Here is a 24,254-nt window from a genome sequence, read left to right on the forward strand (position 1 = left end):
CTGTCTATCCATTCATCCCAAAGTTAACCCCCAATGTAGTTATGGCAGACTAGTATGGTCCAGGTCCAATTCAAGATATTCGTTCTTACTTTTAAATTCCTTCAGGCCATAGATCCAGGCTATCTGAAGAATTGTCTCACCCCAAAGGAATTGGCCCACCACACCCATGCTGGCAGAAAATGCTACGGACCTTGTCGGTTAAGGAATTCCAGCTGACAGGGTCCAGGAAAAAGCCTTTTCTGCCATCGCTCCTGCCCTCTGGAACATTATTCCAACACCCCGCTCTTCCAAAAGGGCCTGAAGACCTGGCTTGGAGCTAGCTTGGAGCCCCATTGGGGGTGCATCATTCTGCTGGTGGTTAACAGACAAACATATGATCTTACCTCCCCCTGTGTGCATTTTGTTTCCTTCCCCCATCTTTATTAATTTTAAGCTATTTTTAATCTTACTAGTTTGAGCAGCTTTTTAATTATTATAAGCCATCTAGAGCCAGAATCAGGAGAGATGGGCAGCATATAAGTTGAATAAATAATTAAACATCATAAACCTGTGGTTCTTTCTTTCTTTCTTTCTTTCTTTCTTTCTTTCTTTCTTTCTTTCTTTCTTTCTTTCTTTCTTTCTTTCTTTCTTCTCTTTCTTCTCTCTCTCTCTTTCTTTGTCTCTCTTTCCTTCCTTCCTTTTTCTTTCCTTGTTTCCTTCCTTCCTCCCTCCCTCCCTCCTTTCTGCCCTCCCTTCCTCCTTCCCTAAACTCAGAAATGTGCTAGGGTGGTGATAAAATAAACCCTGTCCAGACACAACATCAAGCCATCATTCTGGCCAAGATAAAGGAAGACATACAAGTTAGGATAAGAATTTCTTAAGGAAGCTTCATTTGCAGCAGGTTTCTATATAGAGGAGGCAACCAGCTTGAAAGTTCTTGGGCAGAAAAGCCTTAGGCCGCCCTTCGTCAATCTGGTGCCTTCTGTTACACTACAGCACCCATAGTTTCCCAGGCAGTGTAGCCATTTGGCAGTACTTGTTGGTATTGTGGGAATTGAAGCCTAAAATATGAGCAGAATGCCAAGTTTGGAAAAGTCCCCTTTAGATTAACAGCAAGTCAAAAATAGCAATCATTATTAGTTATGATTTTTCTCTCCTTCAGCTGTAGTTCAAACATTAGCAAACAATATTTACACACCATATTGTGTGGTGTATAAAATATGTGGTTAAACAGCTTTCGTACTACAGCAATTGATTGTGGATACCGAAACATGATTTAAAATGTCCATGCTAAGAAATATGTCCAAGGTAAGGAATTTTTTTATAATTTGGCGGGAACGGACAGATTCAAGTCAGGATTCCTTAGACTAGTCCCTGAAATTTTCTGGGCAAATTATTTGGAAGTGGTTTGCCTGGCCCAAAAACATCCAGTTGGTTTCATGCCTGAGGTAGGACTAGAAGTCCCAGTGTCCCAGTTTCTAGTCTGGCTCCTTAATCCTTACACCAAGCTGGCTCTTAGTCTTTACATGAAATACTTTTATTATAATTTGTTAATTAAGTTGGATTGTATGTGTGTGTGTGTGTGTGTGTGTGTGTGTATCTATAGGTGTGAGATAAGTTCATCAAATGAAATATATTTAGTGAATTATATCTCCCTGTAGGTTATCAGATTAATTAGGTCTTACAGCTAATTAATGGGTCTAATGTAAGCTGTAAGTAAAAGAGGTGTAATCTCTGAAGTTTTCTTGCAGCATTTTCAGAAAGGTTTGTCATTTCCTTCTTCCTAGGGCTAACAGAGAGTGACTGGTCCAAGATCACCCAGAAGGCTTCATGTCTAAAATTAGAACTCGTAATCTTGTGGTTTCTGATGTGGTAATTTAATCATTATACCAAAGTAGCTCTCTCCAAACTTTGCTTGAACCATTTGACAGGGAAAAGCAAAGAAATAATTTGTCATTAAAAATGCTTAGCAATGTGAATCCAAATGCTGAAAACAGTGAAGTAAATAGATTTCTAAATTTATATCACAGCACTGAAAGTTTTAATGATAGGTGTTGAGAGAGGCCCAATATTTGTGCAATATTTTCTCTTGACAAAACCTTGCTATGCTAATGTAATAAGAAAAAAAGGCAACTAGGTGTCACTTGTATCATTATAAAAGTAGAATGCTGTAAAAAGCCATTTATTTTAAAAGGAGGAAATAGCAAAACAACTATGATTAAATGTCCACCATTTATCAACACATAAAATATGAGTTCTGCCAGGAAGTTATTAAGAAAGAGGAAGTGCAGGAGGCAATTTACTTTGACTCAACATAGGGTGGTATTAATAACTATTTCTATGGAACTGGATTAGCAGAAGAAAAAATTTCATATGCAGAGCTGGATGAGAAATTAGTGTAAAGGTGTATACGGCCATGTAATTTTTTAAAGTGAAAATTATCTACAGTACTTTTGTGATAGATTTTACAAGAGCAATGCAGACTTCTAGATTTGAATACACAGTTGACCTGTAGATTGATTATGGATCTCTAGTAAGATTAGATGGCTATGACTAACTCTGAGAAAAACACAACTATCCTTCCTTTAAAATTAAACAGGGAGAAGTTTGATAGAGGCTTTTGCCCTTTTTAATTTGTATGGAGCACAGCAGTTTACTATGGAAAAGGAAATAAAGGAATCTAAATTCCTCCACCAAATATTTGTGAGGTAACATTTTATAGGATGCAAAAAACTAATCCACACAGATCTCTAGGGGTGATTAATAGATAGATAGATAGATAGATAGATAGATAGATAGATAGATAGATAGATAGATAGATAACCTTTATTGTCATTTTTACTGTGGGCACAATGGCACACATTAAAAATGAAATTTAGTTGCTTGCTCTCAAAGTGTACACATACATAATACACATTTAAACATGCTATATTCAACATATGTATAGACCTACACCCTTACATATAAGTAACATATAAATACTAATCACTGTCCATTTTGAATACATAACGGAAGGAGGAAGCTTTAGAGTTCACAAGGTTAATACTGTATGGAACAAAACTGTGACTGAATCTGGATGTTCTGCTTTGGATACCATGGAGCCTCCTCCCAGAAGATAACAAGGAAAACAGGTTGTGAAGAGGATGTGTAGTGTCCCAGACAATCTTACGGACCCTGCTCAAGCAATGTTTCTGTGCTATGTCCTGGATGGGAGAGAGGGAACTGCCAATGATCTTTTCAGTCATCCTCACCACTCTCTGCACCGCCTTCCTGTCTGAAGCAGTGATGCTTCTAAACCAGACTGTGAGGCTGTATGACAGGATGCTCTCGACTGTCCCTCTGTAGAAAGTGATAAGGATAGGGGAAGGAAGATGTGCTTTTCTCATGTGATGCAGAATCAGGAGGGAGGGAGAGGTATTAGGATTTCATTTTATTTTGTAAGTATTAAAAGTGAACCGTTTCTTTCAAAGTCATTCTTGTTAAGTCCCAATGGCTGCTTTGAATAGGTCTAGATTGTTCTATGATAGGTGGTCCTTGTTTAGTGATCACAATTTGGAATGGCAACTTAATAGTGATAGCCAGATCTTCCCCTAGGCTCATGCCTCGCATGTACAGATTGTAATAAAGCAGACTGAGGCAGGAAGATCATTTTATTATGATTTATTCAGAGTAGTTCTGATAAAGCAGATTTCTCTCATTCAAAGAGGGCACCAAGAGCTTCAAATTACCTTCTCTTTTATAGTTAACAAATCAAAGGAAAATACAAAAGAAAATTTGATTAGACAGGAGAAAGGCATTCTGCCCTTTGTACAGGAAATCAGTTACATGAATTTAAACATGTTACATATTTGTATTCAATAATATCATATATGTTTATTTAAATGAGCTCTAAAGACTGCTGTAAAACGTAGTATGTCAATGAAGGAAAAACATCATAAAGTTACTTAGAGTCAAGGGAGAGACAAACCAGGTGCCAATTAACCCTAACAAGCTCTCTCTCTTACCAGAAGACAAACTATAGATATCCTGTTAAGACAAATATGGTCCTATCCTATCCTGACCTGGAGATCAAAGATAGTTTTATCCTGCAGTTTAGGAATATTAGAAATTATCCATCAATTCATCCAGTAACAGAATAAAGAGCTTTCTACATTCCAATCTTCAATGGTTTGATGAACTATTAACATCAGTTAAAAGAGGAGAATAAAATCAAATTAAAATACAAGAAAACCCAGGTTGTTTATTTAGTACAACCATACTACAAAGCCCATGTTGTGTGGCTCTCGTTTCCCGCCCTCTGATGCTATGAGAACTGTGCAGCAGGCAGATATGCATCAATAGTTAAGTGAAGCAGTTGCTAAGTGGAACCAGGACAGTGTTTATGATCTTACTGTGATGGTTGTAAATGTGAGGATTGGTTATAAAATTACTTTTCTTCAGTGTTACTACATACGGTTGCTAAGTGTACACTACATGTGCTTCCCTGACCTTTTGAAGTTGAATATTCTCTATAAGCCTAAAACCTATTTGTGTTTTGTAATTAATGCTCTTATTAAACTTTAAAGACTGTTTAGATAAATCTTTTTGTACAATGTATGCCTTATGACATTGTAACCTGTTAACATACTTCTTCTTCTTCTTGTTGTGCCATATCCGTTATCGGACGTTGGCGATCATGTTGGTGATCCTGTTTTTATCAGCAGCCACATGAAAAAGTGTTGCTGAGTTTTGTCCAAACCAGTCCCTTAGATTTTGAAGCCATGATGTTCTTCTTCTGCCTGGAGGATTAAATGGAGTATGCCGTATTTCTCTGGGTGTCGCATCACATGTCTGAAATATTCTAATTTTCATTTTTTAATTGTTTTGATGATTCCCCTTGGCTTTCCCAGGCAGCATACTTAAACCTCCCCATATTGATTACCTGATACTGGACTTAAACTACCTTTTTTCAACTATAGAACTGGAAGGTGTCTTCCTTCTTTTGGACTTGTGCCATATATCAGTGATGGTGAACCTTTTAGAGACCGAGTGCCCAAACTGCAACCCAAAACCCACTTATGTATCGTCGGGTGACGGGTCGGCGTGGCCCATTGGGTGGAGTGGCCAGTTGGGTGGGTGTGGCCAGTTGGATGGGCATGGCTGTGGTAGTAACGGCAGACTGGGTGGGACTAAAAAGTTCAATCAATCAATTCCAACTTTGCAAGATCTTTTTTTTCCCCTCGAGAAGTTGAAATTGATTGATTGATTGAACCTTTTTTTTTTTGCACATGGCGGTGGAGGCCTAAAGCAAAAAGGTTTTATAAAATCCAGCTAAAGGCCTAAGACTGGGGCGATAGTGCACGTGCCCACAGAGAGGGCTCTGAGTGCCGCCTCTGGCACCCGTGCCATAGATTCACCACCATGGGCCTATACTCTTAGCTGAGAGGAGGTTGTGATAGCAAAACCAGATTTAGGTTATCACTGCTGTATTAAACTAGGCCATCATGGTTGAGAGGGCATTGATAGCTTTTCACTTTTTAATGTTGATTCACTTTTGTAAATATTAGGATAAACGTTGCACTAAGAAGTAGATTTATTCAACATGCTAAAATTTAAACTGGCTACATTTTCCATAGATAGCCTGTAACATTAAAATATAAAATATAAATTAAAAATATAAAAAGTATATACATAATCTTTTTAAAATAATTTAAAAATAAAATCTAAACAGAGTTTAATATAATACTGCTGCACTCAAATTGCATGATATGCATAAAACAAACAAGATAAGGTGTAGCATCTCTTGGTTTACACAGCGTATTAAAACTGTGCTTGGGTTTCTATATTATGCTGAACCAGTTATATAACCTCATTAGTCTAGTCTAGCATGTTGTGCAAATCTGCTTTAGAGTGAATAACAGATCTATGCACGTTCATGCAGAAGCAAAGTCTACTGTACTTTCATTTAAGTAAATATATTCAGGATTTCAGTTTGAGAGAGAAAATCTGTATAACACATTTTCTGCCGGCAATGAGAATGAAGGCTTTAACCTTGCACCTTGGAATAAGCCTTACCAAAATGATATTTTATGAGATTCCACTTATTGTAAGAGATCCACATAAGATTTATTCTTACAAGGGCTAGAGGTATATTGTGTTGCTGAGTCCTAAATTGTTTGGTTTTGGCAAAGTGCAATGTATGAATCCATCCACACGGGCAAATCAGGCCACAATAGATTATTTAGAAACAACATTATTTAGAAACAATATTTAGCATGAAACTGCATTTAGGTTCACACATTTTACTAAGCCATGGCTTTTTATCCATTTTTAATTTGATTCCCCTATAATGCTAAGTCATAAAACATGTTTTGTGAATCACAATGGCTGGGCTTATATAGTAAGGAGGAAAAAAACTATCATGTTTTGTTCTACCCTAATAATCTTTCAGGTTCTATATGAGTATCTATGGGGATACTTCCAGCTTAGGAATTATTCAATATAAATTCTTAAAGGCAAAAACCCACTTTTCACATTCTGCTCTTAACTCTCTTATTCAATTAAAGTTAGCTGTATCTTCTTCAGGACATGTGGAGTCTATTCTGTCATAGCTCCTGGCCGAAACAACTTTGGAGAACATCCTTGGTTTACCTACCCTTATTAGGATTTATTTATTCTTAAGAAAACAAACCAAACTTAATTCAGTTCATTTTCTTGATACTAACTGTTATTTCCGGCAAAAATATAGCTAGTCTAAAGCAGAAGATTTAGGACTGTAAGGTCCCAGTCCCTTACTCGAACTTGAGACATCATTATCAATCTAATCAGATAACCCAAGTGGAGACTTCTTGATCAAGCAGCACTTGATTTTTGATTTGATCAAATTAAGCAGCTGGGTGGCCAATAACCTGGAATGCTGGCAGAGTTACGTCCAGAAGTGGCACACCTTAGAAAGTTGGTAGCATTGCTTTATAAACTTTGTTAGCCAATGAAAATCAGACAACAGAGCCATTACATCATAAGGAAGACATCAATCATTCATGTACACTCCCTTATTCCCTCTTTCAGTACATCGCATCCATGTACATTTTCCATGTACATTTTCCCTGGTGCAAAAGCCAATTACAAAAAGCAAAAAAAGCAACAGTTAGACTAAACAATTTCCCTTTGTTCCAAAATCTTTCATTTTCTAGATCTTCAAACAGAGAAGCAGAATTTTCTATTCATATTTAGTTCAAATATCCCTATACTTTGTTCCACTTATAGAGTCTGTTTAAATATCCTATGCATTTCACTTTGGAGGCTTTCCTCTTTGACCCAAATTGGCAAATTACCTATTAGGGTGGAAGTTGGCAGGTACCCTGCATTCCCCATGAAAGCCATATTTGAATATGCTCATTTAAAACGATTGACTTCGTTTTTCACATTGTTAGAATGCCTGCTATATACTAAATCAGGGGTGTCAAACTGCCGGCCCGCGGGCCAGTTTCATCATACGGGAGCTGTGCCCACCCCATTGCCGGCAATGGCAAAAAAGCTCTGATACGTCGCGCAACGTCACGTGACGTCGTGAGTTTGACATGTCTGTACTAAATAGAGACCAGAAGTCACAGTACTAATTGTTAAAAAAAATCTTAATTATCCAATTAACCTTAGTTGTTTTTCAGAACAGGAGACACTCTTTTCCTTCTGCAAGATCAGGCCTCAGCTCTTTCAAAAAAAAGGTTGCCAAATTTCAAACAATAGGTAGTTATGGCTTATGGAATCCACTTGGTGATATTTGCATTAATTGTTTCATGCTTTTCTATACAAGTTTATTGCTTTCTATATTTGTTATCTGATATACTGTTGAACTGTTATATTTGGGCTGTAAATAAATATTTAAAAAAACCTGAATTGTACTTCATTATCTAGATCAGCGGTTCTTAACCTATGGGTCGTGACCCCATTTGGGGTCGATCGACCATTTTATGGGGGTCGCCAAGCAAGGCTGTCCACCATTTTTTCCCCTTTTCCGGTGGGTGCCTTACTTCCCTTGGGCTGGGCCAGCCGGTTGTCGGCCTGCTCCGTCTCTGCCGCTTGCCAGCTACGCCTCGGCCAGCGCAGGGGGTGGCGCCACGCATGTGCGGTGCTCCCAGGCAGGGAAAGTCCTCGACTTACGACCGGTTGAGTAGTCCTCGACTTATGACCTGTTTAGTCCTCGACTTACGACCGGTTTAGTCCTCAACTTACGACCAGTTAGGGGGTCGCAGCATTAAAAAGGTTGAGAACCACTGATCTAGATAATAGTGTTTAGGCCTGTTGTTACTGCCCTGCAATAAGCTGGATAAACATTTGAAGCTGGAGTAGATATTATCCCTCTTAATCTTTTTTCTGCTATTAAGTAGTCATCTGGATTTTTAAAGCACTGATATAGTAAATATAATTATGTTTTATCTTGAAGTTACATTATAAGAAAGTGGGTGAAATGTATCTGAATGCAAAACTAACTCTGAGCTGAGAGAAGAATTTTTTTCTGACAGTAAGACTCTGGAGTAAATGTGAAAGGAAAAAGGTCTAATGCATGCAGGCATCTAAAAACTGTGGATGCTTTGACCCTTGTTCACAGTGCATTCTTTTCAGGAAACATATCCAGCTCTGAGCTTCCCTTGTGGAGTAAGGAGCTAAAATATCTTAGAATATTTCCATAGTGAGGCCATCAATATTCTTAATTATAACAGGAGGCTGGATAGACTCAATAGGTAGAGCATTTGTGCAAGTTAGGGATAATTTAGTGAACTTGTTATGGCACCACCCTAAACCTAACCTTATGGCACCGCAGTCTATTAAAGCTTGCAATTGTATTCTACCAACAGTCTGGATGTTTAGGCTAGGAATGACTAAATGTTGGTGTGAAGCTCTGCATGTCTGGAATTTGTTTAATTCCTAGTGGCTTTAGCTTCTGAGCTAGACTGGGATCTCCTTTTTCAAAAAGTCAAATCTGGAGCATGTATGGCATCTACTCATAAAATGCTCATGTGTGGAAGAAGAGGGGCTCTCATGTGGGAGAGTGAAAAAAATCTGCACTGTATAGACATAAACCTTGCATGCTGTAGTGTTTGTCTTGGACAAATACAGAATCTTGCTGGATTCCACCTTTATGGGTTCAGCTCCTGAAAACTATACTTGCTGTGACTCCGACCCTTTTTGTTGGGTATTTTGCAAGGGCCCTCTATCTTGTGGTTCCATCAAAACTGCTGTCATAATTTGTCATTTTGGAATTAACTGGTTCATCTGGGCTCCCAAGGCATTGGTAACTGGATTGACAGTCATTGGAGTTACCAGAAGCTCATTTGACATCGGGTTAAACCAGTGTTTCTCAACCTTGACAATTTTAAGGCATGTGGACTTCAACTCCCAGAATTCCACAGCCATCATTGCTGGCTGTGGAATTCTGGGAGTTGAAGTCCACATGCCTTAAAATTGTCAAGGTTGAGAAACACTGGGTTAAACCATGATCTCCTCCCATAGTGACGGAATTGAGCCATTAAGCTATCAGGCTCTTCAGTTCAAAACTCCTGATATATCTCAACTTAGCTAGGCTCATAGGCTAGATTATTGCTTCTTGTTATTAAAAAAAATCCATGTGAGAGGAGAAACCCTCCTTTCTGATTGGTATTAGATTCTTCAGACTCATCTTCTGGATGAATTAAGTTCCTTAACATTTTCAGTGCCTGAACTGGAGTCAAATGGAGTTTCTCTACATTCACTACAATTATGAAAGAAGTACATATAATCGTTTCTTAGCAATTATTTGTTCAGTGCCCATTCAAAGTTATGCCAGTGATGATCAAGTGGACTTATAAGAGTTGTGGCTATTACTATGTCCCTGCAGTCACATGATTGGTTTTGGGCTCTAGGCAATTGATGTGCAGTTGTGATGGTCTCAGTGTCCTGTGGGCATGTGATTGCAATTTGTGACCTTCACTGCTGACTTCTGATAAGCAAAGAAACTGGTAGGAAATCACAAGTCATGTTCATGTGATGTCAGACTTAACAACTGCACAGTTTGCTTAATGACCAGAACCAGAATTGCTCTCTATAAGTGACTTTTTTGACTTTATGATTATGTCATTTAGCAACAGATTCGCCAGTCCCAGTTATGATCATTAACTGAGGACTCCCTGTACATAGAAAAGGTTGATCATACAGAGAGAATGAAAGACAAGCACATTGTGAAAATAAAATGCATAAAGGAAAAGTAAGTGATCTAAAAGAAAGGGAAAGATTGAGAAAAATGTGTTTGTATAAGTTGATGAGAGGCAGGTGAGATGCTTAAAGAACAAAATGCAGTGTATAAATCAGTGTAAGGACTATATAATCAAGTCTGTCCCTAGAGCTTTGAGAGTCCAGGCTAGCAAGCATATAGTGCATCTTAAAAGTTTCCTGTTATAAGCTAAACCTATGTGAAACATTTTCTCCAAAAAGTCTAGCATTTACATCTATAATAGTTCTTCTATATCAGGTGCTTTCCTTTTTCTGTGTAACAATTAATTACATTTATCTCTCTAAAATACTTTGCTACTTGCATAATTCAAATTGTCTTTTTGCTTTAGTTTTTCTCTTTCTTCTTCCAGGTGGATGATTATGACATGGTGTCATCTTGATTTGCTATAGAAAAGAGAAGGGAGCGACATTAGAATTCATGAGCTAAAGAGCCTTAGAAGAATCTGATTTGGGAGGATGCTTATTTGTTTATGTTTACTCTCTTCACTTCGGAAAAGCTTTATAAAAGTTAAAGATTCAGAATTGCCTTGGATAGTTAGATTTAAAAAAATGTGTTAGAACAGATAGGATTTTTTTTTAAGTTTCTGGATATTTCAGGTAATTTTTTCACTCACTATATATCCATTTCTTTTTAAATAGTCCCTGGATTATTCCAAAATAATAAAAAAAATAAAGGTTTTGAAGTAGTTGGAGAGGTGGTGGAGTTTTCAGCATGGAAGGGAAGGACTGGGCTTTTAGAATTAGGCTGTTTGAGTGACGAGAACTTTTTAAGGACTTTAAAAAACAGATGGCAACTAAGGAACAGGAGGCTGAGGTTAAAAGAGTGCATTGTATGTCATACAAAGAAGACTTCTAAAGGCGTTGCTTACTTTTAAAAAAAAAATACATTTGTTTTGATAAAGAAGTATCTTTCCTATATGTTTTGATATTAATAATTATTGAGCCGTCAGCTCCTACTTCACACTTCCTAGAAGCATCTGGTGAGTTACCCTCAAACAGAGTGTTGGATTAGATAGGTCTTGGGCACGATCCAAGGCTGATTTTAGGTTCTTAAGAACAACTAGCACTACTCTAAAAGTGCCCATTAATCTGTAATAGTTTTTATCACGAAATCCTAGTGGGCATAAATCTCTGAAAACATTAATTTATTCAGTTTATAAAGTGATCTTATTTATTTACAAAAGTTCTAGGATCTTACTTCAGCAATAGTTTCCAGTTTGGATCCAGGTACAGTCAACTAGTAAGTTTAATCTGGGTTTAGTGGACTTTGATGCCACAGATAAATTTTCATTCAGACAGTAACATGAAATAACTGAAAAGCCCGTTATTTAGGAAAGCAGTCTGGATGCTGGCTACTGCTTCCACTAAAAGATGAGTATGGTTCCATGCAAGATTTGCAATTGATAAGGCTGCAGGTGTAAATGGTGTAGCTGGAGAAATGTTGACATATGTATGTATTGTGCATGTGGAGAGGATGTGTGTCTTGTTTAACATCTGATCTGTATGGAGACTGCAATTGTGCATAACGGTTGGAATAATGCTATTATTCTTCTGTACAAAGTAAGGATGGGAAGAAACAACTGGCAGGGATATTCTGTGAGCTCAGAACAAAACACAATTCTCATTTGTAGTAGAATTTTCCAAGACGTGACTCCAGAAAAATTATAATTGATTTTGCATGCAAATACTGAAGTTTTGAAACTTATATCACCTCAAAAAGTCTGTATTCTTTAACAAAGCCAAAATCTCTTCAAACGTCTTCAGGTCTCTTCATCTGTTTCCCCTTGGGCAAACTGAGAACAGTTAAATCTTTACTTAAAGTGCTTTGATTCTTCAAATTCAGAAAACAGCAACATATGTATTTGTCTTGATGTTTTAGATTGGTAGCACAGGATGTGGGAATGGATATCCTTAATAATGCCATGCTAGATTCCACTGCAATAGAGATGAGACCTGGTGAGTCTACATTTTAATTGTCTTTTTAAAAATTTCATTGTCTCCTGAGCCATTTAATTATTCACTGAGTGAACTGTTTCTGTACTGTGATAATATTGATTTATTTGGAATAAAAATGGTTTAATTTTGATATTTAATTAATTCCATGGTTCCCTTGATCATCATTTGCAGTTCTCATCCACTTTCTACCATGCTTAATTCCATTAGGCTGCAAATGAACTTGCTGCATATGATAATTAGCTACACTGCACTTCACTTCAGCCTGTACAGATTTAGCTTCTATTTACCAGTTAAAATAACACAATTAAAAAGGTGTCAGCAGTTAGAAAAGAAGTCTTTGACATATTAGAATATTCCTCAGCCACTGCATTACATCCAAGACCAGGGAAGATATAAATGGCAACTGCCCAGGATTTGAGTAATCACATTCCAGGAAAAGTATACCATTAGCACCAGGGGAAGGGGGATTTTATAGCTGTGTATAAAATCTTTATGTTTGTTCTGTTAATTAGAGGGGAACTGATGCCTTATCAGAAGTAACAAAAATAGACACAGGTTGGCTGGCAACAGCATTCTGCTACTTTTGAAATGTTTTCCTTATTCGAATTGTAAATACAGTATCTTCTGTATCTGCTATTAATTATTAGGTCCAGTTCTTCATGAGAATGCTTTGTGATAATGAAGGCTGCAGTGAAGCAGCCCATGCGTTTTAAGGGTAAAGTGGCTGTGTTATTTCACTTTGCCTGCTTCCATTGGTTCTTGCTGTGGCTGGTGACCAGATACCAGTCAAAGGAGACGTAGCAGTGAGAAGCACCTAATTGAAACATATATTGCCCCCCCCCTTTTTTTTTACTAACGAAGAGAATTGTGTTCCTGTTCTCTCCAAAATGGGTTTATTATAGTCCATCAGAACAAATGGTGTAGTTTATCCTGACAATGGGAAGAAAATCCTCAGCAAAGCAAGATTGGATAACTCAAGTTGGTATTTCATTCCTTCCATATCATGAAGTTCTTCATTCTAGTGAATCCATACCGCTTCACCTAGGCCTGTTTCTTGTTTTCCAGAGTCACATTAAGCTATTAGATAGGCTGAGTAATTTTTGAAATGTCAAATTAATTTAAATGCTGTTTAGAGTAATAGTTTTAATCTAAAACAGAGGTTCTTCTCTTTTCATGCTTATTTAGAACCTCCCAATTCGCTAGATCTTAATGGCTCTCATCCCAGAAGGATAAAGCTCACTGCTCCAAATATCAATCTCTCTCTGGACCAGAGTGAAGGATCTGTCCTTTCTGATGAAAACCTGGATACGCCGGATGAAATTGATATTAATGTAGATGATCTTGACACACCAGATGAAGCAGATTCTTTAGAATATGCTGGACATGGTAATGAATTTTATTTGGTAACAGTGAATGTGCAGTGATTATCTATGTGTGTATATTGGGGGACGGGCCATGGTGTAAACTTTGACATCAAATTTTTCAATTCTCTAGGGACCTAACTGTCAGCTCAAAAAGGCAGATATTCAGTATAAGAATAAAATAGCTCCAAGGAAAAGCAGAACATGCTACTATATATACAAAAAGATTGAAATCAAATTGTAGAGCCGGTGTTATATCTGCAATTTGATGGTTATTTATATACAATAGTTTTGAAAGATTAAATGGTTTATCTCAGAGGTCCCCAACCTTTTGGGCACTAGGGACCGGTTCCGTGGAGAAAAGTTTTTCCATGGACCAGAGGATGCGTGGTTTTGTGTTCAGCCTGCATCTCATCAATGGGGCTTTGCTTGTTTGTGCCGACCGGTTGCTGGCATGCCGTGGCCCGGTACTGGTCCATGGACCAGGGGTTGAGGACCCCTAGTTTATCTGATTAACTAGATAGCAGGAACAATTGTAATATTAAGGATAATAGTATTTCTAGTTCAGTTATTTTTAAAGATTCCAGAAGCAAGTATAATTGGAGGATACATTCTGGTATGCAGCTATGATACTTATATATTATCTAACCCCAACCCTAAAATATAATACATGTTTTGTTTTAGAACTATGGATTTCTCCAGCACTGGAGATGGAGAATCCACCAATAGGTTTAGACTGTGTTCCTGCCCAATCAGATCAAGTCAGCCAAAGTTGCAACGCTTGTCCTGGGCTAGAGTGTCCCAGTCTCGACTTGATCTTGCACAAGACAGATGTAGCAAGTTGGCTCTTAGGCAGGTACCGTTTCCATTGGTGGATTCTTTATTCTCTATTCTCTTCAGTATTCTGAGACAGTGCTGTATTCAGCACTATGTTTTTTGTCTCAGTAGGCTGAAGAACTGTTTGCCTTTAACTAGGAACGAAGGCTTTCGTTCCTCCCCCTCCCCCCACTTCCAACCATAAAGGCTTGAGGCTGAGGGGACTTGCTTCCTCTCTGTAACACAGCCCTCCTTCTCCTCTTGGACAGCACTGGGCTCAGGGCTGCTCCTCAGCCCTATACAGTTCCCCATTGCCTGGAAAAGCCTCCGGACACACGCGAAGGCTAAAAACGGCTGTTTGCAGCTGGCATGTGTTCAGAAGGCTGATTATCTCTTTTCTAGCCTTTCTTCATGAGGGTGGAAGGGGGTGTCAGCAGCAATACCCCCAGATCTTGTGCGGTGGCCATTTTGAGTGTGGCAGCCCTTTTGGTTGTGGCCATTTTGAGTGTGGCAGCCATTTTGAGTGTGGCAGCCTTTTGGGATGTGGCCGCCTTTTTGTGTCCCTTATTGGGACTGGGTCTTTCTTGAGGCCGCCATCTTGGGGCCTGCTCTGCACTCCTTTCTCCCCTGCGGCCACCATTTGAGGCCTCTAGAGCCTCACTTTGCACAGGGACCCTGCATGGCCACTGTTGCCTCAGAACAGGCCTTCTAGACTCCTCAGGCCTACTTCCTTCGTCTGCTCTAAATACAACCTTACCTGGCTAATCAGTGGTGTCTCCACACCTGATCACCTAGAGGCGGGCAGCCATTTTGGATCTTTCCTTCAACACCATTCCAAGGCCTGTCAGACCTCAGTCAGTATTTGATATCCACAGCCACTCAGGTCTGTAATATATCCATTTCACAGCCTGCTTAACAGGATTCAATTTCTCCAGCTCTCCCTGAAAACCAGGATTACCCTATTGTGATCCTGGGCCTAATCATATTAACAGCTCTATGTGGGTTCCAGGCGTCCCCTATTGTGTGTCTGTTTTTATCTACATGAACAGCTCTATCTGGATTCCAGGAGCCCCCTATAGTGCATCTGTTCTTATCCACACAAACAGCTTTGTCTGGATACCAAGCGTCCTCTACCGTGCACCTGTTCTTATCCACACAATCAGCTCTATCTGGATTCCAGGCATCCCCTATCATGCGCCTATTCTTATCCACATGAACAGCTCTATCTGGATTCCAGGTGTCCCCTATCGTGCATCTGTTCTTATCCACACAAACAGCTCTGTCTGGATTCCAGGCATCCCCTATAGTGCGCCTGTCCTTATCCAAACAATAGCTGTCTCCGGATACCAGGGGTCCCCTATTGTGCTCCCAAGAATGGAGGATTCTAGGCCCTCCACAAAGGATGTCTTGCCGTCCTCCTCGACTGCAAAATGCCACAAATCCTCTAATCAAGAGGCCACAGGTAAGATCAAGGCCAAGGCCAAGGCCAGGTCTACCTCAAAGACCTCCAAGGGAGCTGAAAAACAGGCCAGCAGGAGACACCAAGCCCTAGAGAAGGATTCTCTAAAGCACAGAAACTAGCCAGGTTGGAGACCTCACAGGCTGACGTGTCTTCCTTTGATCTACCCCTGGGGCCTTCCGCTTTTCTCCTGGGGATATGGTTGACAGGGGAACCTCTCCTGTTTCCTGCACCAGTGGACATGGACCGGGTTCATCCCATTGCTCAGCCCTCCACTTCATGGGCTCAACAGGTAGCCCCTGAAGCTACTTTCACCCCTACTGCGGCCAGGCTTAGGCCGAGTGAACCGGTCTCCCTTCCCATGAAGGACCGCCTAGGTGAGATGATTGCACAAGAGCACGCCCTTGAGGCCAGATCGCAAGTGACTAGGTCAGCCGCAGTCAACTTTCTACCTACTGAGTAGAAAGCCACTGAGTCATATCGCGCGCCTTCTTCCCCTTCTCAGTCCACCTACTTCGGGGACTCGTCATCTCGTGAGTATGAGGCTGATCTGGAGATTCTGATGTCTGAGAAGGAGGAACCTCCCCCTGAGACACCATCACTTAGTGGTCTCTTTAACCCTTCTTTTTTTGTCCCCCTGCTTCGCAAGGCCACTTCCACGGCACATCTTGGACCTGATCCTTCCACGCCGGCAACTTCAGTTACTCCAGACTTGGAGGCGGATCTGAATTTCACCGAACCAGTAACAACACAATACCACATTCCTTGCTTACCCATGTTCCTCAATGCGGTCCGAAAGCAGTGGGTATTCCCGGCCTCTTTTCTCCTTCCAAGTAGCGATGAGAAAAGGCTTTATAATGTGGCCCATGACCTGGAAGAGGCTCTGGAGGTGCCCACGGTAGATGAACCTTTAGGTCCCCTTGTGTCTCCAACCGTCATTCCTGGCGACGTTTCTGAGGCTGTCAAGGCTGAGGACAGTAAATGTGAGCTCTCTTACCACAGAACACATCAAGCTGTGTTGTGGGCTATCAGAGCAGCTACCTCTACATCCTTTTTAACAGGTCTGCTCTCCTCTGGCTTAGACAGCTTCAGGCCAGGATACCAACGGAGGATATCCGCACGCATCAAGATCTGAGTAAGATGGTGGCAGCTACAGAGTATGCTTCTGATGCCACCCTCCAGGCCACCAGATTTTTCTCCAGACCCATGGCATCCAACGTCATTGGCCACAGTATGCTCTGGTTGAAACACTGGCACGCTGACGCCAAGTCCAAATGGCGCTTATCAACAGCCCCTTATCAGGGAGGAAAATTGTTTGGTGAAGCCCTGAATCCTTACCTCACTAAAAATAAGGATAAATGTAAGGTCCTTAATTACCTCCTTAAACGATCAGACAAACATCACAACACTTACTCACAGAGGCAGTCCTTTTGTGCAGGAGCCAGGTCCAACTATTCCCAGCCCAACTGGTCTTTTCCTATCAGAGAAGACAGACAATCTGACAGACAGGTTTCCAGACCCAGGCAACCATTTCAGGGCAAACGGCCCTTTCGCGGGAGCGGCCTCCCATTCCGCTGATCCAGATGACTCTCAGGTGGATCCTCCCATCGGGGGCAGACTCTCTGTCTTTGTCTGACAGTGGGAAGCCACTAACACGGATACATGGGTCCTAAACACCGTGTGTCACGGACTGTCCCTGGAGTTCATCTCCAACCCCCTGAATCTCTTCATTTCTTGTCCTCAACTAAGAAATCCAACAAATAAAAGACTCATGCGAGAGGCCATTTGTCACCTCTTAAACATACGGGCCATAGAACCGGTGCCATTGGATCAGAGAGGTCAGGGGTTTTACTCCATCCTCTTCGTCGTCCCCAAAGTGTCAGGGGGATGGAGAGCCATCCTAGATATAAAGGGATTAAACTATCATCTTGCATATTGCAAATTCAAGATGCAAACGCTCCAGTCCATCTTGGGAAGCGTACCAAGGGGGGACTTCCTGACGTCCATCAACCTCATGGAAGTGTACCTTCACATCCATCTCTCTCACCCACTGCTGGTTTCTACAATTTGCCCACAGGGGACACCATTATCAGTACAGGGCACTCCCATTCGGCCTATCCTCGGCTCCGAGAGTCTTTACCAAGATCCTGGCGGTTCTAGCAGCTCACCTGAGAATGGTACAAATCGGAGTCCAGTGCTACCTGGACGACATTCTAATCCAGGCCGCTTGAATGGGTGATAATGCTGCTCCAGAATCATGGGTTATCGGTAAATTTCTCCAAGAGCCATATGATCCCCGCAACAAGGTTATTACACCAAGGGGCCATCATAGACATGGTGGAATGTCGGGTCTATTTATCCCAAGAACGTCGGGACAGCATCAGGAAGTCGATTCTCCAATTGCGCAGGAGTCAAACAGTAACGTTGGCCAGCCTCTACCAATTACTGGGGAAGATGATCTCGGCCATTGAGATTGTACCTTTGGCCAGGCTCCACTCCAGGAACCTCCAGTGGTTCCTGCTCCCCTTCCAGAGACTGAACATTAGTTCCTCCAATTGAAGGGTGAGACTTCTGCTTCATGTCTCACGATCCCTCACATGGTGGCTCTCATCGGCCATGCTCAAGGGGTCTTACTTCAAGGAGCCCAATTGACTCACCCTTACGACCAACGCCAGCCTGTTGGCTGGGGAGCACACTTTCGCTCACAGTGGGCCCAGGGCCATTGGTCCCGCTCCGACCTTTGGCATAATATCAACTGGCTGGAGCTCAGGGCCATACACCTGGCCCTCCACCACTTTCGCAGCACAGTGGTGAAGTGTCACGTTCTGGTCCTCACGGACAACGTGGCTGCCAAGGCACACGTGAACCAGCAAAGGGGCACCTGATCTCATACACTCTTGACCGAGGCACTCCTGCTGGGCTCCTGGGCAGAAGCCAACCTGGCCTCCATCAAGACTGACCACATTTTAGGGGAGGCAAACACTCAAGCCGACTTCCTGAGCCGGGTGACGGTGGACCATTTGGAATGGCGCCTGCACCCAAGGATATTCAGGGAGATCTGCCACTGCTTTGGATTGCCAGTTCTAGACCTTTTTGTCTCCCTGACAAACACTCATCTCCAGTGATTCTTTTCCTGTTTTCTGTCTCCAGGGGCAGAATGGGTGGATGCTCTTCGGAGCCCATGGCCAGAGGGACTGCTTTGCGCCTTTCCTCCTCTTCCTCTTCTTTCGGCAGTTGTCTGCAAGCTTCTTTGGGAGCAGGCGGAGGTTGTTCTAGTGGCCCCATATTGGCCATGGAGACCATGGTTCGCCGACCTCGTGAACCTCTCTCTAGTGCCCCATGGAGGATTCCCCCAGATCGGGTTTCACTCAGCCAGGGGACCCCAATGGCTCCAGTTAGTCATCTGGCACTTGAGCGCTTGATTGTGTCCCAGGAGTCCTGCTCGCCGGGGGTCATTACCGTAATCCAGGCCTCCCGTCAGTCTTCTACCAACCGTATTTATGAGGCCACATGGAGGAACTTCTGTTCATGGTGCTCGAATCACCACTTGACCATTCCAGACTTGACAATTCCACATATATTGGATTACCTTTTACAGGGTCTGGAGAGGGTCTGGACTCCAAACACATTGCGCAGACAAGTCACCGCTCTCTCCACTGTACTTACCTGTGACTCCGTGGTTTCCCTAGGTCATCATCCCTTGATCCGCTCATTCATCAAGGGTGCTATTAACACCAAGCCCCCTGTAGTGCATAGGTATCCCTCTTGGGACCTGCCACGAGTTCTTTGGGCTCTAACCAGACCGCCCTTTGAGCCCCTCAAGACATGTAATATATGTTATGTATCGTACAAGGTCGCATTCCTGATGGCAATCACCTCTGTGCGACGAATATCAGAATTGGTGGCACTTTCAATCAGAGATGACTTGTGCTTTTTTCACCAGGACCGAGTGGCCCTTTGTCTGGACCCTACCTTCCTTCCTAAGGTCAATTCTCTTTTCCATAGGGCTCAAGAAATCGTACTCCCAGATTTCTGTCCTCACCCATCTCATGCCCTGGAATGGCAATGGCACCTTCTGGTCGTCCACAGAGTGCTCCCTTACTACATCTCATGGACAGCTGCCTTCTGCAACTCTGAGACCCTCTTTGTCTCCTTCCATCCTTCTTCCAAGGGTCGGAAGGTGTCTTCTTCCATGATTGGCAGGTGGATTAGGGCATGTATAGCGGGTTCTTATCAAGCTGAGTCATTGTCGGTTCCACGACGGGTCACGGCCCACTCAATCCGTAGTGCGGCTACTTCCGCGGCCTGGGCCACTCAGGCGTCCATCGAGGATATTTGTAGCGGCCACCTGGTCTTCACCATCTCCCTTTATAAGGTATTATAAGATTGACAGGTTCACCTCGGCAGAGGCCTCCTTTGGTAGGAGGGTTCTCCAACAAGTAGTATCTCAAAATGCCACTCCGGATCGGCCTGCTCCCCTCCCTCAGGGACAGTAGGCTTTGGTATGTCCCATTGGTGGATTCTCCATCTCCAGTGCTGGGGAAGGGGCGTTGTCTTACCTGAACGCCTTTTCTCAGCATGGAGATGGAGAATCCACTCCCGCCCTCGCAGGTGATTTAGGCCTAGGGCTAGATTTATGAGCCAACACGTCTTGCTGTCAGTCATGGCTTTGCCTGCGTCGAGACTGGGAAACTCTAGCCCAGGACAGGCATTGCAACTTTGGCTGACTTGATCTGATTGGGCAGGAACACAGTCTAAACCCATTGGTGGATTCTCCATCTCCATGCTGAGAAAAGGCGTTCAGGTAAGACAATGCCCCTTCTCTCTTTTTGCATCATACGAAAGGAATCTAAATATAAGCTGAGGTCCTTTTTTTACCATTTTTATATCATTTCTTTAGAATTATTCGGCTCTCCAATTTTTTTTCACAGATTATATTGTTCCTGAAATAATTCAACATAAATCTATGTTGATTATTAAATTGGCTATGTTAGAAGGATTAAATGGAAGAGGGTTAATTTAGATTTAGTATCTATAAGATTGTTGTTATAATGTAACAAAGATTATTACAGTAATCAAAAACTTGGAATTTATTTGTTGTTATATAATAAATTAGGAATTCCTCAGCCCTGTAGAGTGCAAACAAAAGTGCAAGGTTTGTTCCAGATTCATAGTCTTTAATCACAAATGTGTGTTTGTTTACTGCTTATGATCTTGCTGTCATTGTAATGCAAAAACTACAATTACTTCATGTGGTCCAGGTTTAACAATGAATTCTGGGTCTCTCATCAGGAATTAATTTTCCCACCAGGTGAATAAGCAAGATATTAAATCTTTAAGTTAATTTTATATTCGGAAAATGAATGGGAAATATCAGAAAGCAATAAATAGACACACACATATATGCTTATATACATACATAAATCCAACCACAGGTCAGAATAGCATCCTAGCTCTTTTATTTTTCTGAAACAGAGCAAACTGAATATTTTATGTTCATGATATTAATTCAGATGTTATTGAGATGTTGCTACACCCTGACAACATATTAAGAAAAGTTTGGCATTAACAATAGGTAAGCCATTTAGCCATCCTTTTATCACCAGAGATTATGGCAGCCAACTAAGATATGCTAATTAGCTTATTGTTTGCTGGTTCTTAGCCACCTTTCTAGTAGCTGACCAGCAGACACTTCTTGGTTTGCTTTGTATATGTCTGTCAGAAAGAACACAGTGTCTCAATGGGAGTTGAGGGTATGTTAAGCCTTCCTTTTTTATCATTGATAAGAATAATAAAAACACTGCAGTTAGGTTGGCTCCATTTTGCCTCAGAAATCATCTATCCCTCTTCCACGAATCCCAATAAGATGTTAACTATGGATTAAATTGCATGTCTGAGTTTGTATATTCATCGGAAACAATATCAGTATGGCTCGAATTATTTTGCAAGCTGAATCATTAAATCATTAAAGCAGAGTTCAGTAGAGGTTTCAGCTCTCCTATATGATTACATACCAAACACGTTAAAGCAGTGTCTACCTCATAACACCTCAAACATCCTTGAACTATTTTGAGAATGAATTTGCTAGCAATCCTGTCTGCAAAGTATAAATAAATTATTTTTTTTCTCAAAATGATGAAAGTAGAAAATTAAAGGGAATACCAGACATGAGTGGTGCCGAACAAGCAATGAGAAAACAGATTACAAATGACACATCGCCTATTGAGCTCCTAGTTCAGGGGTAGGCAACCTTGTCTTTTTTATTACTTGTGGACTTCAACTCCCAGAATTCCTGAGCCAGCCATGTTGGCTCAGGAATTCTGGGAGTTGAAGTCCATGAGTCATAAATAGCTAAGGTTGCCTACCTCTGTCTGAGTTCATGTATGGACAACCAATGTTCCTCCAATTGTTGTTGAATTAAACTCTCAGCATTCTTATGGTTGAGGTTATTAGAACTGTACTTGTGCAACATGTAAAGGGTTACAGATTCCTTCTTGCTCTAATATCAAAATTTTTAGAAAATATAAGTAGTTTAATGTTATAAGGTTACATTAAATTGTTAGTTTTTATTTGGCTTGGATTTCATTGTTGCTTTGTTTTGGCGACTGATTTCCTTTGCTTTTTTATTTTTGTTTAATAGTGCTCTGATTGAAAAACTTGCAGTAGAATAGGTATCATACTTAGAAAATGTTTTAATTGTAAGAACATATCAAACCTTTTCCTTTCTTTTTCACTAAGTAAGATAATGCTGGAGAAGGCCCTAATGCTGGGAAAGATTGAGGGCAATAGAAGAAGGGGACGACAGAGAATGAGATGGCTGGATGGAGTCACTGAAGCAGTAGGTGTGAACTTAAATGGACTCCAGAAGATGGTAGAGGACAGGAAGACCTGGAGGAACATTGTCCATGGGGTCGTGATGGGTCGGACACGACTTTGCAATTAACAACAACATTTTATTTAAAATGTTTTGTTTATTCATTTGCATTAGTAGAAAGAAAATTATGTGCTACAATAAAGTGAGAAGAGAACACTTATTCATGGACCTTATTTTTGAGAATAATGTCATTCAATTGTACAATGGATTTCAGAGTGGAACTCAGAAATTCAGTTTTTTTCCTGGATAAAACAGGCTTTTCTTACATTAATGACTGCTTATTTAAATCCTCTCTTCTTGTAATTTCAGAAGAGCAACCAGCCATTAAAGAACCTTCTCAAGAAGAATCTGAATCCATCCCAGAATACACTGCTGAGGAAGAACGGGAAGACAACAGGTTATGGAGAACTGTTGTTATTGGAGACCAGGAGCAGAGGATTGATATGAAAGCAATTGAACCTTTTAAAAAGGTTATTTCTCATGGAGGTACAGAAAAAAAATCTGATATATTAATTAATGTAGAGTAATTAGAAACATTTGAAAGTATCTTAATTGTAAATGGTCTTTGCACATCTGACATTAATTTAGACTATGTTTCCTTTGAATAAAACAGAATTTGTGAGTTACTGAATGAATTCCTTGGCTACTGAAAACTCTGTAATGTATCTATAACAACAGAATGCTTTTCATATGAAATATGTGAGTTGATGAGTCATTAAATCATTTTATTCTGGGCGTAATATGCTCCATTGCAGATCTCTGATTCATACTTACAAAGGAAAGACAGAGTTTAAAAAAGAAAAAATGAGAGAAGAAATGCAATATATTCAGTGTTCATGGCACAATGACAGGCCTGTATGTTACAGGAACATTACATCATATTGACTGTTTGCTTTGAACTTAATATGTGGTGTGAAACCAGCCATGGTTTGTATACCATAGTTTATGATGAAGTATAAACCACAGCAGCATATGCCCCCTGAAAGCTAAGTGGACAGCTTCAGATCTCTAGAAGTTGTCTCCAAAGGAGAAATCATTAAAATGTGAGAATAGTGTGTTGATTTTATTTAATTAATTTGTTTTTAATTAAACCCAGCGTACCTCCAATGCACCAATCATAATCCTCAGTTAGAAAAACTGGCTATCGTTGCTCTGTAGCTTCATATGATGTGTGAATCCAGACATTGTGGTTTGTTCAACAATTCATGGTTGAAAAAAAAAATATGGTTTAATACAATGTGCAATCACAAGCATGACCAGATTTACTGAGGATATTGTAGGTTATACTTTAAGGATGTCTATTACTGTTTCTCCCTACATCCCATTTAAACCAATATGTTGTGAAAAGGGTTTGGATGTGCTGAGATTAGGATTTTGTACTTATTTTGTAGCAAAACAAAGGTCTTGAAAGAGAAAAGTTCTTTCTTTTTCAGTCTTTAACTGCTGCGATTTAGACCTGATATGGAATGTATAGCAGTGGTTCATATCAGCATTATATCTATGCCAGCCTGTTAAGGGTTTCATCCATGTTTAAATAATTTTTGTGGATTGCTTGATGAGGGAC

The 24,254-nt window shown here is 40.7% G+C and overlaps 1 protein-coding gene across 5 annotated transcripts in view; it reads left to right on the forward strand.

Moving 5' to 3' along the window:
* The window catches only part of PRUNE2 (prune homolog 2 with BCH domain), a 110,851-nt gene that overhangs the window by 71,086 nt on the left and 15,511 nt on the right, over nucleotides 1-24,254 (forward strand). For all 5 annotated transcript variants that reach the window (XM_039361252.1, XM_039361268.1, XM_039361274.1 and 2 more), the window contains 3 exons: nucleotides 12,104-12,180; nucleotides 13,366-13,566; nucleotides 23,000-23,176. In XM_039361252.1, the coding sequence (XP_039217186.1) occupies nucleotides 12,104-12,180; nucleotides 13,366-13,566; nucleotides 23,000-23,176 (455 nt within the window). The remainder of the gene's footprint in view (nucleotides 1-12,103; nucleotides 12,181-13,365; nucleotides 13,567-22,999; nucleotides 23,177-24,254) is intronic.

The sequence above is a fragment of the Crotalus tigris genome, unplaced genomic scaffold (assembly GCF_016545835.1).
Source record: "Crotalus tigris isolate CLP2741 ecotype Arizona unplaced genomic scaffold, ASM1654583v1 scf7180000017585.4430047, whole genome shotgun sequence".
NCBI classification, from domain to species: Eukaryota; Metazoa; Chordata; class Lepidosauria; order Squamata; family Viperidae; genus Crotalus; species Crotalus tigris.